This window comes from Phalacrocorax carbo, chromosome 25, assembly GCF_963921805.1.
Source record: "Phalacrocorax carbo chromosome 25, bPhaCar2.1, whole genome shotgun sequence".
NCBI lineage: Eukaryota > Metazoa > Chordata > Aves > Suliformes > Phalacrocoracidae > Phalacrocorax > Phalacrocorax carbo.
In genome coordinates, this window is record NC_087537.1 from 4,295,359 (window position 1) to 4,310,664 (window position 15,306).

The 15,306-nt window shown below is 46.2% G+C and overlaps 1 protein-coding gene across 13 annotated transcripts in view; it reads right to left on the minus strand.

Annotated features, from left to right (window-relative positions):
- The window catches only part of TANC2 (tetratricopeptide repeat, ankyrin repeat and coiled-coil containing 2), a 288,782-nt gene that overhangs the window by 93,802 nt on the left and 179,674 nt on the right, over positions 1-15,306 (minus strand). For all 13 annotated transcript variants that reach the window (XM_064473522.1, XM_064473526.1, XM_064473528.1 and 10 more), the window contains one exon: positions 10,807-10,993. In XM_064473522.1, coding sequence (XP_064329592.1) covers positions 10,807-10,993 — 187 coding nt within the window. The remainder of the gene's footprint in view (positions 1-10,806; positions 10,994-15,306) is intronic.

The window sequence follows — 15,306 nt, forward strand, 5'->3', positions numbered from 1 at the left end:
ACCTATCTCAGTATACGTCCAACTAATCTTTGCAGGAGCACATCAGCAGCTGAAATCGGTCATCTTCCAATACATCAAACTGAGGAGAAACCAAATAACTCTGTGTCAAAATAACTTTTCTTTAAGTGAAGCAACAAAAAACAGCAAAAAGAGCTAATAAATCCTGCTGGTCCCTTTTCTCATCATCCATTTGCGTCCATTTTAAACATAATTTTCACTGTTTTACACTAAAGCTGTTTTATGTGCAAACTCTTCATCGAATCAGGTATTTAGGATTGTTCCCTGTGGATTAATTTACCCTCTGAACAGCCGTGGATGATAGCACTGCTGCTACACCGGCTGGAAGCGATTGCTCTATGGACTTAATCTCTCCTACGAGCTATTTTAAACCAAACCAGTTTTGACTTTTAAATAAAGGCAAAAGCATAAGGCTAGCTACAAGCCAGCAACAGAACCGACATGCAGAGCACGTCTCCTGGGGAGCTAAAGCTTACCCGCGGTGCGACCCAGAGAGCTGCTCCGAAACTACAACTTCACAATCAAAATTTGAGAAAGCAACACCTAATTTCAGAAAATTCACATGTTCTGCACCAACTGAGGTCGATGCAGAGATACTCCGGGGTAGAAAGTTGGTCATGCTCGTATACAAAGGAAGCGCCAAGATTTCTTGGGTAGAAAGAACTTCACGTCAGTCCCCGACAGGATCAAGCCCATGAACACCTGCGACCGGAAGGAAATCTGCACAATAACATTATTTCTGCACGTTTGCCATATTCATACCCTAAACCTCCCAGAGCTGCAGGGGGTATCCTAGGACGGGTCTGCGCTCACACGGTCCCAGTGTGCGAGCGCATCTCCCCTCGTCTTCTGCGTTGGCCCCTGCGGCGGTAGAGGGTTGCATGGGGAATGAAGACCCACCCTGGGGACGATTCCTGCTCAGTCGCAACACGACTCCCACTGCATCATTAATGTATCTACATGATATCTACATGTTCAAAATATTCTAGGCCTTAATCCAGATGCAGAGAAGCTGACTGAAACAGGCAACAGCAGCTACAGACTGCCACGACGACATCGCTCACCATACTTCTGTCGTCAAGCCAATTTCTGTATACACAGAATACAGGAGGGGAGTATCAGATTACACTAAAAATTCACTCTCATGTTAAGATCCCGTCTGATATTATTTTGGTTAGACCGAACATCTAAAGTCCTTTGGTTAGACTGAACATCTAAACCACAAAACAAGCATTTTGTGCTCATCCTTTGAGATCTCTCTGCTCTGTATTTTGTAGCTGCGACGCTGGCTAACCCAGCCGATGGCCTGAGGAAAGGAGGTCCCAACAATTAAGTCCCAAGAGAACCAAATTATACATGATGTTGTTTAATAGGAGCCGCAGGAACACTCATGGACTCAGCTTAACCCACAGGTGAGAAACCTGGTGTCTGAGGTTGTCATCACCGGTAACGTCTGAGCTCGCAGGGCACGTTCAGGGGTTTGCAGGATGAGGGGCGTCCCCGAGGGAGCTCAGAGCATCCCTGCCACTGGAAACCGGGAAATGACAATGGAATTAACGCTTTCTTAATACAAGGTTTACAAAAAAGAAACAAATGGTCCTTCAAACACTGCCAGAAAATTTCTTATGGGTCCCATGAGTTTTTTCACAACGAGGGTGGTGAGACACAGGTTGGAAGTGTTCAAGGTCCAGTCGATGGGGCTTTGAGCAACTTCATCTAGTAAAAGATGTCCCTGCCCATGGCAGGGGGGTTGGAACTAGATGATATTTAAGGCCCCCTCCAACCCAACCCATTCAATAATTTTTAAACCCAAGGATACCTAGTCAAACAAAAAGGCTCAAAAGAATGCAACCTCTTAACAGATAGCCCTCTCTAAATTTGAAAAAGATAAACTGATGACCTCAAACCCATCAAAGACAGGAATTTATGCCTTAAGTCATCTGCTGAAAGGCAGGTCTTTCAACCCTGACTCTCTAACAGATGATACCCAGCACGTCAGGTTACATGATGGGACGCGTGAAGCTGGGGGTGCCACGACAGGAGCACGCCAGGAGGCAAGAAAGGCTGCAGAGCTGCCGTGAGAGAATGTGCATTTACAGGAGGCTCTTCTCATTGCTGGATCCAGCCAGAAAGGACAACCCCGGTGAAAAAAAAACAACAACATTGCAGTGCCTGGGCCCTGCGACAGAGAGGCGGTGGGCTGCGGTCACACAGACCACGGCACGTGCCGGCGGCTGTCGGGAGCAGAAGAGGCGTCGCTGCCTCACGGAGGCACCGAGAGGGTTATTGCAGGGGACGGAGTACGACGGGGGCAGCCATGCAAGCCACACACCGAACACGCGAAACCTGACAGCCGTGCAGAAGCACCTGAGGCTCCCTACAGCACTGAACACCGCATGTCTAGAAATACAGACCTGTGCGTGCGTATATATGTATCTTTTTATGTATATGTATCTCCAGTGTCAGCTGGCACGCAGCCTCGCGCTAATATGAACACAGACAGAATTTGAGGCATCTAAAAACATCTGAGCACTGTAAGACACATTAATGAGTAATAATACGGAAGGACCTCGAACGAGAGGCAGCAGGCAGCGCGGCGCCCCTCTGCGGTCCCCTCCGCGGCTGACGCCGAGGATTTGCGTACCTCTTTCCACAAGATTTCAACACCGCCCTCCGTAACAGCACTACCTGCATCAACTTCGAGCAGCGCAGCCTGGCCGTCTTTGAAGACACGTGGACTTCGATGCCAGAAGGGGATACGCTCCAGAGATGCTGGAGTCATTTTACAATCCTACCTTGCTTTTAGTCTTCAAGCGTTACACCTGCACTTCCCTTGGCACAGGACTTGCCTACATCAAGCCTTCATTTTCAAACTTGGCTCCTTTCCCTTGGTGAAACAATTTGATTAGAACTTTATGCAAATAACGTGGTTTAAAATATTTTTATTTCTTTGGGAAAAACCAGACCTGTATCAAAGCAGCAGTCCACCCAGGACAGCACCACAGATGTCACTGCAGCCAGCAGTAAGCTTCTCGGGGAGTTTCATGTATTTACAAACATTATTGCAAATATTATTTCTCATTTAGTTGCAAGCTGGCCTATGCCCTGGAGCATGAGGCTTTCAAATGCATTTGTCTTGGGTCAAACACACGAGGGGATTTTTACCATCCCACCCAGTTCTCCTTAAGGCAGAGATCATGCCTGGAAATGGTCAACCTTTATGTTCACCTTTCAGGTGGAACTGTAGGAGAAAGCAGCTTTCTAGATTTACCACTCTAGGATGACCGACAGCTGTAACATTAATTATATGTAAAGATTTATAATATCTCAAGTAGGAATAAGGGATTTTGCGGCTTTAAAGAAATAACTGCAGCAAAGTAGTGAGCTTCATGGGTTGCACTGAAATCAAGTACCAAAAAAACTCAGGCAAACTCTGCAAGTTAACCTCATTTCACTCGTCTCCAGTAACACGCTAAAACGTGACTTGCCTTTTCGCATTAGAGATGTCCCAGCTAACATGTACGAGTTGGCAAGGAGTACAATAAATTTTTTACCCTTATCTACATAAGCCTTCATAAACTCAGCCAAAGGATACACCTAAATATAGCCATGTCACCCCAGACCGCTCCAGGGAGCTTGGCTGCCAAACAGAAAAATCTGGCAGGCAGAAAGCGTAAGCCCAAACCTCTCCCTAGGGCAGGCGGCAGCCTCGGGTGGTCACGTGCAACCCATGCCCCAACAGCCCCTGCAGCACTCGGCGCTTTTAGAAGAACATTATTCTCTGCTGGACACCATCAGCCAGGGAGTTTAAGGCTTCTCCATGCAAAAAATCCCCCAAACCTGAAGTCTGCCCTGCTCAAGGTGTGAGGTCAAAACCCACACGGCTCTTTGTATGTTTAACTTCTCTTCCAGCACTGGTCTCAAATGGGGGGGAAGAAATCAGTGGCTTAACGCATAAAAACAATCCTGTAAAAAAGACAGATATTAAACAGGTAAACCCATTTCTGTTTCAAGCCTCGAGGTATTGTAAATCATGGTAGGCACACAAAAGGTCTCCAAACATAATGAAAAATACCTTGACAGTAGCATCACACTGACCCTGTGTTTGTCCTTTTCTAAACCTGAATTCCCCGCTGCACCGGCTGACAAGTGGGGTGAAGAATGGTACGAATGCCTCGAAGGGCTCATACACGTGTGCTGCTCAGCCTCGAAGCGTAAGGCCTGGGTAAAACAGCATTTCAACAGAGCGAGACGAGATGCTCCTACGGTCAGAGCACAACTCACTGTAAAAACCCCGCCTGGGAGACAGAAGGGATCAGCAAAGCTTTTGTTTATGAACTTGAGTTTATCACTTGCAAAACAAGGTAATGAATGTTTTTAAGCACAGTCCACTATTGTAAACATTAAAGAAATCCATTACAAAGGTTCCAGACCTAACGCAGAGGCAGCAATCTGGATGGCTGATTTACCAAAGCGTCATAAAAAACCCCCACGTGCTCCCAAGTACCATTATTTAAACACATCCCTCTTACAAAACCACACGCGCACATCTGGAGTAACTGCTCTGCGACAGCGATGCGCTGAAATTACGGACACGGGCTTACGGACCCGCAGGCGTGGCCTAAGCTGCACGCTCTCTTCCTTGCCGAACCTGACCGCGTAAGCTGCGCTTCCCCTCTGCGAACCTGCGCCCCGGCGGCTGGGTCAGCTACAGGTAAGCGCTGGATTTCAGCAGCGGGGCTGTTAAAATTTCAGGAGGAGGAAAGCAGGTCCTGTACATACGCGGCCCTTCAGCCCTACACCAGCTCCCACCACCTTCTTCACTCAGTGCCCTCTGCGCTGCCCGCCTTATACCACTTTGGATCCTTCTTTATTTTTTTGCCTGTCTCACCAACATCGGTTCACCTTTTTGTTCCTTCTTTAGCAGCGGCAAGGACAAATTTTCTTCTTTATTTAAGTCCACCAAAGTCTTGAAACTGGTATTAAAATTCTAAGATTTCAACCAGAAAGCAGAAAGGAGGCATGTGTGGGGGTGTGTGCACACAGGGAGGGAAGTTATTTGTATACTTGGCATTAGCTTTTCGGGCAAGCTTGGATCATTGTGAAGCTTTTCATAACCATGAAGGTTAAAATCTTGCTGCTCTCAAAATAAAAGCTGAGAGGCCCATCTAATCTCACGCCATCAACAGCTAAAACATTAAAGTCACTTATCGCAGTATCCAAAATAGCACCGTGGGAGTTGACAACGCTGCATTTTCCTCTAGCTGCCTTCTGATCTGCCTTTTCAGTTTATTCTTTCTTTCAGTTTTTCACTCAGTTTTTTTCCCCGTCTACCAGGCTGGACCATAAACTGAAGCAAATTTCACAGTTCGAGTATAACATCTGTTCTGTGCCGCTTCCTTCAGCTTTAACATTATTCTTTCTCTTTTTTTCCCAGTAACGTGACGAACACCTGTAGCTGACCCATTACCTATCCAGTAAATACTGGCTGGATTTTGGTGCCGAACCCAACCCTTGATGCCTCAGTGGCTTAACTGGGGGAAGGCTGAGCTTTCGTATCATGACTCCATGGTTTCTCACCCCTGACATCAGCCATGAACCATGTCACACATGCACGCGTGTGTTTGCTTTCTGCTTAATTCATCCTTTTAACGGAATAGAGAAAGAACTGAATCGGGATCCAGAGATGGTGCTCTTCTGTGCTTCATGTGGTTGGGATTCTGCAACCCCACTAATTTTGCTCAAGAGCCGACGAGACGCCTGATAAATAGCCTCCCTTTTCACCTCCTGAACTGTCAGCCCCATCACCTGCGATATGCAGATGCACTAGTGAACAAAAGCTCATTATTCATCAATATTAGATGTTTTCCAGGGAGCTCCTCCTTTGGGGAATAAGTCCAAATGGAAGCTGCCTTGATTTAAAAAAAAGATCTGTAATTCTTAGGAATCTTATTCATTATTAACAGAACATTTCATAATACTGATGAGAATGTCAGAATTCAAATGCTTTAGCTGTAAGATCACAAAAATATTTAACCTGAGTTAAATTTATCTTGATGTGCCTTTTGAGCTGCTCTTTGTTCCCTTCTCAAAGCAGTTAGACTTGCAAACAAATCCATCCTGCTTCATTGTCAGCAGCATCTATTCTGCTTAGCATGCACTCTAAATGAATTTATTAACAAACCTATTTTTAATCCACAAACACATAAATCTGTAGAGAGCAGCAACTTATTAAAAGCTCAGGCGTCAAGAGTAAAAAACAGCAAAAAAAGAACGTGAGAAAAGCTGCATGCCAGGGACTTTGAGGAAGGGATGGAGGTCCTTCACATGTTGTTCTTCCTTGTAAAAATCCACAAAATCTAAGTGAAGGCAACCGGTCCACATGGTATTAGACCAACCTACATCCCTGCGACAGCGGTGCAGGAGGATTTACGCAGCTCACTGGTTTCCCTTTAAGCCGCTTTAACATCATACCTATTTCCCTGCTCAAGATGATCCCCCTAACAGTTAAGCGGGGAACACGGCGCAGACCATCACAGGGCTCTACACTAAGGAGAAGCGTGGCCCCATTTCATATCGGGGTAAGTTAAGGCACTTCTGCAGAAGATTCAACACAGGAAAGAGCCGTTCTCTTAACACCCTCGGGAGGCTGCAGCTGGACGACATGAAGTGCTGCTGCCTGAGCACCGCAAGCCCTCTGAAGCTTCACATACTGGCCAGACATGTTTTCTGTTTCATTTTGCAGGCTTGCTGAGATTGCTGGAGAGCTTCTTATGTTGTGCTGCAATCAAGCAGCAAAACTTTACAGTCCGCTTCTGTGGGGGCACGAAGCGCAAAGTTCCCCCGTAGCAGCACATGATTCTTTGACCAGTTTTCTTTTCAGTAGCAGTTTTTGAACATTAACAGTCGGCTGCTTTTACAGAGTGAGAGCCAAAAAATCCTGGAAGCTATTCAGAGGTTAAAGTCAGGTCAGCGTTTTCACCAGCCATTCTGTTTTACAAGAAAAGGATTTAGAGGCTTTCAGGAGAAAGGGCTGACTTGCTCCTATCTCTCCTCTTGGCTCACCTCTCTCCTCCTCCCCCCTTCCCCAATTCTTTTCTTTTACAAATAAGAGTGTCTGAATTTGAAGATCTGGACCGTGTAACATTTTTTGTTACCCTTTCAACACAAGTAGACTGAACTTCCCTTTACTGTAGAGGATCTAAAATTTCAGAATAAGTCTGTTCTAACCCAAGTGATGCATTTATTAAAGCCATCAGTAAGCATGAAATAGTCCCTGCGCTGGGCAGATTAGAGATACGACACGCTTGTTCTCTAATAATTGCAATTATATATGAGGTGACATGCAAGCGGACAGGAATAACTCCAAGAGGACAAGTCGTCAGAGAGAACCTGACCGGTTAAAATGTGGTCTTTACATCCAGATTAGAACACCAAAACGCCCACTCTCTGCACCTTAGTGGACAATTACACTCTCGATGCAGTTAATTCAGAGTCTAAAGAGCCACACTCTGAATTAACTTTGACAAATTAGTGCTGTGTCTAGCAATATAGATATGTTAAATGAGCTTAACATGTACAAAACCGTTTTATGCTAAGCAAGAACACGTGGAGAGAAGGAATTACGCGTAATGGTGTAAGGACTGGCTTCCCACCTTGATTAACTGTTTTCTGTCCTTTTCTAATTCTCAAATATTTTACAAATAGCACTGTAATTTTCCGGGACACACGTTAAAGCCTCTGTGTTTTTAAAACATGAAATTCGGTGGCGATTCCTGATTGTGAGATTTGGAGGTGATGCTCGTTGCAGCTCGGGACTGACAGGTGGCAAAGATCAAGAGATCTTCCCAAAACCGTAACGTCTATTAAGATGAAAACGAAATACCTCGGAGCTGTCTATTATAAAAACACGCCTTCTTGGAATTAATGAGCAAATAGTTTAAATCACTTATTCGGGAGCAGCAGGAGGGAGCATGACTCAGGGAACAAAATACCTAGGGAAATGTTTACTCTTTCTCTACACATAAAAATGGCACAAACCATAAGTAGCTTTGACAAGGGAAACCTCTGACAGATTTACGCTTTCGAGGTACCACGTGAGGCTGCTCGGACCAAAAGCCACGTCATTACGGCCGTCCTTGCAGAGAACAAACACGAGCAAGGGATACACACACACACAAGAAGATCTGTATCCAATAACCGAGGAATGCAACCGAAAGGGAAACTTGATCCCTGACCCTCCAGAAACAAAGGAGCTGATGTGCTCCTAAAGGGGAGAGCAAAGCACGAGGTAGGCTTTGCTTCCTACACGCGGGCAATTTGTCTGCTCTGTTCTGTAGTGAAAATAATTCTAGGGAGTTGCAGTCATGCAGAGAGCACCTTTCAAAATTGTTGCACACCCAATTCCCATCCCAACGGGAGGGTAATGACCGAAGTGCACATCCATCTCCCGCAGGGAAACAGCCTCCCCTTGCTCGAGCTGACCTTACGCTTGCAGCAGGCAGCAGAGGTACCGAAAAACAGACTTAGTGGAAAACCTCCTAATTTTTTTCGCTGCTGGAAAGTATGCCTGGAGAAGACCGTTTCCCCCACAATTTGTTACAGCTGTCCAGCTTCCATCAAATGCCAGAAGCAGAAGGTGTTGAAAATGTTATTGTCAAAGCAAAGCAGGGGGAGGAAGAAGGGGAGAAAGAGGCTCTTGTTTGCCTTTGAGTGCGAACACTAGCAGAGGAAAGCGTTGCGTTTTGAAAGCTTTGAGAAGTGCTTCCCCTACTCCACACAAACATATTTTTGCATGACTTTTCCATCTGGGATACATTAACATAGCCTTGGGATAAGCCACCTTCTTTTATTTTCCGAAGTTGCCATGGGAAAACTGCAAGCTCCTGAGAGAAGAACCTCTAAGAGAGAATCTTCCTTGTGAGGAGAGAAAAAAAACCCAAACCTTTCAGACTGAAAAGTTAATTACTCTAGACCTGCTGAAAAAAGGATAGGGCAGAAAGTCTATGCAAAGCGCTTCAATGCCTTGACACGTCAGGAACTGGGATCACGCTGACGCTTCTCTGACACACAGGTGTGCCACAAAGGCCGCCCCGACCTCCTCTGGCTTTCATGTGGACAAGAAGCTCCAGGTGAAACCAAGCTGTGGTTTCAGCGCCTTCAGGTTGGCACCTGCCAACCACCCACCAGGGCCAGACGAGCCCAACGTAATAGCGTAGCACGCATCGACAAACCGCGTTAGCAAGGGCAGCTCGTAAAAGCAGAGCACACGCATTTTTGCCAATTCTACTGCTCCACTTCAGGCTTTGTTCAAGTCTTAGGCTTAATTCAGAGCTCTGCTGAGAGGTAAGACCCAGCTGGAATCAAGCACCCGCTTTTACTCACCATGATCCTCCAGCCCAACTAGGCTTCAGGGGCTGCTTTTGCCCAGGGTGGAGCTCTGATCGTGGGACATTGTGAGCAGAGGACGAAGGGTGCGTGGTACCGCAATGGCTTCTCCCAGAATTCGTTAACCTACTTCTCTCTGCAGCTCAGAATAGCTTACGCATTTGCATTTTAAGATCATGCAGGCAGAAGCGCTACAAAGGTTGCTGTGGCACACAGGAGCTGAACTAAGCCCAGATTTCCTGATCAGCCAAGCAAAATATTAATCACTAGTACAACTAACCTCCCTAAACTATCTACCTTCCTTTCATCTTGTTTTTTAAGCGCTACATAAACTGTTGGCAATATAAAGGCTTAGCTGGAGAAATACTCGATATAAGACACGTGGTAAGGACAACCAAGCGAGAGCCATCCTGCCCGATGTTACCTGGATGTTACTTTTCTCCCAGTCCTCGAACAGAGGTTACTCTGTGTACGTTATTATCTCGAGATACTTCACGCTTGCAACCTACAGATCACTCAAATGAAGAACTGGCCACAGCAGCTACAGAAATTCATTGAAATTTGTGATCATTTAATCTGCCCCTGCCCAAGGCTGAGCTTAAGAGAACCCGTCATTTTTGAGGCACAGAGTCACCGATCAGGTGGCAGTGACAGTCACGGGGCACCGAAGGTAATCAGTCTTTTATATTTATAATAATATAATCCAACAGTGTTTGAACCATGAACGTGATGCCATCATCCATTCTCTTTCCTCTGACACTAAAGAACAGTGGCTATGGACTCCATGGCATTCGGGGAAGGATGCCTCTAAAATGACTTGAGGTAGTAGGTGGGGACGGCAGCCCCAAACAGCCACTGCCTGGCACCGAGACCACCCCGTCTTCCTCACTGGGGCAAAAGGCTTGTGCCTCTCTAAATTAGCACCTCCGCATCCATAAATGGGCACGGACGGCAGCTGAAGGAGAGGGTACAGAACGAAAGAAAAACTTGGTAGAAAAAACTTCAGCCACCTCAGCAGAATTAAAGGAGGCAAAAATGTGTTGGGAAGAAAGATTGCAGGAAGCAAAAAGGTGAAGACAGGATGCAAAAATAGAAGAAATACAAAACTCTTCCTCTTTCACCACCTAAATAAGTTCCAAAGCTTTGCATCAAATAATTAACTTATGAGCCTCATCCATCCCAATTTTTACCAACTCCACGTAGTTTTACCTACGATGCCTGGAAGAGGGAGGGGTCCGATTCACCTTGGTCACTGCAGTATGAGCGTGAATAATGCAAAAGCAGCCCATTAATTAGCAAATGCACGTCGATGGTAAAAATAAAGCTTGTCAAACCGACACAGTCGATGACTACCTGGCTTCGCAGCAGAGCAAGGAGGAGGAGGAGGATGACAGCGCTCACCTATGATACCGCTGTCTCTGCTCTCCAGCGTGGAGGTGGGGCTGGTGACGGCGCCGTAGGTGCAGTCCTTGGCGGTGACGCTGGTGCTGACGGGCGGGAGGGTGGAGCAGGGGCTGCTGGCGGGCGGCGAGGCCGTGCTGCTGGTCAGCGTGGAGCAGGGGCTGATGCGCTGCGTCACGGCCGAGCTCTGCAAAACGGGAACACGTCACTCACCACAGCCGGTCACTGGGGGAAAAAGGTCCTTCTATAGCTCACGCTTGAGGGCTTGCTTTGTATGGTGGCGTTAAAAAAGTGCGTTACTGTGCAAAACGAAACTGGCTGCTGTGCCACCCCCACCTGCGGAAAGCACAGGGACACCGGGCCTGTTTGCTACTTCTTTCCTTACGGGGAACAGATTCCAGCTTCCATGTTCAATAGGAAACACAGAAAACGTAAATGAAGTGGTATTTATCAAAAGCCTAATTCCATACTTTATGAGGATTTTTGATAATTTTGTTAATATTAGACTGAAAGTTTTAAAAAAAGCACAAATAAGCAAAAATTACGATACGGTGAGGTAAATTCCGTGCCCCTGTTCAAGTGGAGTTCTCCGGGGTGGTAAGTACATGGCATGATCTCACCTTTAGTTACAGCAAGAAACGTCATATACAGGAAATCCTACACAGACCTCTGGGCCATTTCCGTCTGCTCGGAAACCTCCGTGGGGCTGCAATTTTTATTTTGCTCATTAAATGTTTCCTCCATTCAACAAAAACAACAGCGGGTTTTACACACTTGCGAAGAGGAAGCTCGAAGTCCCTTATCTAGATACGCGGCAGCCCTACCCTGCCCCACATGCTTTCCCCACCAGATACAGTTTAAAAAAGACTAAAACCATAATAGGGAAAAGGTTGATCTCCAAAGGCAGAACAAAACAAAAAATGCAGCAGCACAAAGACGACGGTGTTTTAGAAGTTATTTTGGAAAGACCCTGTAAGATACTGTGTGCAAGAAACCTGGAAGTTTATACATCTGATGCTGTGCACGGAGATCAGTTTATTAAGAAAACAAAATCATCCTTGAATTCAATTTGAGGCAAGCTGAGATACAAGACAGAGCCCTTGTTTTAACCACAGGCTGCTGGACACACAAGCGTCCCCGGCAAAAGGTCTTCCTCTCTGGAGATGCGTCCTAGAGCGCCTGCAGGCAGCAAGGGCCGCGCAGCCGCCGGGGGACGGCGAGCGCCGGAGATGGCTCGTCGGCCGCAACGCGGGGAAAACGCTCTTGTGTGCCCAAACCAGCAACTAAATCACCCTTACGCTGGGCCTCAGAGCAACCCTCTGGAAATAAAATGGGGAGCTTCAATACTTGCCTTCCACAAACCTGACCCCCGTGCCGCAGGGCAGGCACCCCTTCACGCCGTGGGTGTCAGGGGAGCAGGCGCCCGCGCGGAGGAGCAGGCCAGCCGTCCACCTCCCCTCCAGCAGGTGAGGACGCATAAAGGAAGCATTAAAAAAACTGGGCTTTTGAGCACATGAACCTCGCTTAAATTTATCTCCTGGCCTCCGCAGAGGGGAGGTGACCCCATCTCCCCCTTGCTCAGGGGACGCTGCAGAACACCGTCACCTCTCTCCCGCACTGCTGCTGGTCTCTGTAGCTTGCCTCTGCGGACAGCATTGTGTTCCTTGTTGCGAAATTATACTGGTCCCAAGGAAGGCCCAGCAGAGGTTAATTCCCCATTTGGAGTTTGCTTAAATGAGATTTCTTCTGTGTGAGTACTTCCCTAGTAACTGCATGGATCTGTATTCCCTTTTCCTTGTCATGTGAACCCGTGGCGACCACAGAGAACATGATACTTGCGAACTGCAGAACAGGTTTGACATCTAATTTTTTTTCCTCCCTCACTACTTCACACTTGAAGCCAAAAAAAATGCCTGGGACGGACTTTTGTACATCAAACATGTGAAAGATTTACTGGTTTTTAAATTATAAGGGAGATACCATGTGTAGCTCCTGGGAAGCAATCTAATTTGTCCAAGATATCCCAATGAGGCTTGTAAAAATCCTTACTCAGGGTGCAAGCACGCCGGTGTTCGAGGCGAAACGGAGCACCCCTGCCAGCGGCGGGACGGGGCAGCGCCGAGGCAGGCACCCCCCCACCGCCCCACGCCTCGGCTCTCACACCAGCACGACCGCATCGATCTTAACTTAATTACAGAGTACCCCAAACGTGGATTAGCACATCGACAAACCAGGGATGGAGTGCTAATGTGACAGCTCCACGGGCATGTTTATATATTAAACAGAGAGATTGCAACACAGTAGAAAATGAACCGTGTGAGTATTTCCATGACAATTTATAATCTCCCTCCGGTATCCATACAAAATATCCACCAGTGAATGAGACGGCTGCAACCACATCGTTGCCTTTTGAAGGACTCGGGAGAAGCAAACCAACGCTTTCCTCTCCCCATCCAATTTGCAGTGCCACTAGTGGATCACGGTTATTGTTTTTTTCCATTCTTTTACGCTCTAGGCACTTACAAACGCATCTCTTTTTTCCCCAGTAGCCTTCTAGGAATTGCAGGCAAGACGACTGCTCTGTAGATCCTGGCTCCCTGGATATTCTGGTTTCACACGTTTGTTACATCACCTGTCACGCGCCTTCTCTCTCTCCACGAGCCTCTTTCATCTTCTCCTACTTCAGTCTTTTCAGATGTCTGAATACCGTACTGATTTTTGTAAATCTGTTTTTAATTCTGCAAAATTATTCCAGCTCATTAATTCTAGTAGCCGAATTAAAAACTACTTGTGTGTCAGTATTCAGTGAAAGTATTCCATTTTTTTTCCCCCTTAAAATTGCTGGGGTTTATTATTATTCTTAACACAACCTAACAAGGGGCTCTTTTTTGGATCGCTGCTATCTATCAAGCAGATGTTTTCACTGAGCTACCCACTACAGTGGGACTGTCTCTTCTGATTTACCACAGCTGATGGCACCCCATCAGTACACCTGAGCTAGTAAATCAGCCTTTTCCGATATTCGTTTTCTTTAACTCACTGACAGGACGATGAACTGCATCAAGTTTAAGGTAATGTAATTTCTGAGGTTTGGAGAAGGAAGGCCGGGGGCACCCCCGGCTGCGGGCCGGCGGGTGAGGGCGGTGGAGGAGCGCACCTGGAGCGCTGCACCCACGCCTGGGCTCCCCAGTACAGATGGGGATACCGGAGCGAGCCCAGCAAAGGACCACAGAGAGGACTGGAGCATCTGACACAGGAGATACAGAGAGATTCAGAACCCAGCTGGAGACGGTCCTGAGCCACCTGCTCTGAGCTGACCCTGCCTCGAGCGGGCGGGTGGGGTGAGATGATCTCCAGAGGTGCCTTCCAACCTCGTACTGCGGCATCTAAACATTTAGCCGGCTCACATGGGGGACCTCTCGGAACGTGAAGCATTACTACTCTTACAAATTCTTCATGGTGAGGTTTGTCTATGTCTTTGTTTCACCTGTTATTTTAAACAAATCCCTGCTGAAACTTACCTCGGTACTAACAAAATAACATCCCCTAACCTTAAAACACAGAGAAATTACACTTTAAAGCAAATTAAAATTCAGTGCAAGAATGGTACACTCATCTTCCCTCCAGCTGATCACACCATTGTTCCATGAAATGCCAAAAGTGATATTCTTACAAGTTCTTTTATTTGTGGCGTTATCAATGCAGCTCCTGAAGAACAAGCCACTTGCAACTGGAAATTACTAAATAACATGGTATATCACTTGGCATTGATTGACATGTTTTATTTTTGTATTGATATAGACAAATGTTCCTCTGTGCAAGTTTTAAATATAAATTTCCATTGACAGAACATTCTGTATTATTATTGCTGCTGTTTCATCTGTCACATTTTCACTAAGCTCTGAAAAATTAAACTGTTCTGTCATAGTCTCATTGTCCTTTGTGCCTCTCTGGCAGCCACTGCAGTTAAAAAATAGTTTCCCAAAAAGTAGGAGAAAAAGGATTTATTCTCCAGCATTTGCGATCTCTCATTAAGGAAAGCATGATTAAGAAAGACGACAGCACATAAAACACGCAATTTCGTAGCAATCTGGATTAGAGAACATATCCTTTGACATATTCAAAATAAGGCAACTGAATGAAAACGCAATGTGCTGATGTACCGATTGGGGCAGTTTTAGTGAAAACACCTCTATTCCTTATCTTCACTTTAGCTCAAGCATTGGTGAGATTGCACATAATTATTTTCTCGCTTGAGAAGGCAAAGCGTGGTTAGAATAACAAGCAGCAGCCAAGTCCCAGCTTTTGATACAAAGAACGTTTTCTTTGCCCAGGCCATGTAAATTAACGCATTAAACCCTAGAAAATTGTTCTCGTTTTTAAATTCAAGTGCAAACCAGTAGTCGAAGTCTCAATCAGATTTTAATTAATCAATGATTAATGGAAGAATTAATCTTTGCAGATCCCGTAAATGTCTCACTGCATGATTTTCAGCACTAC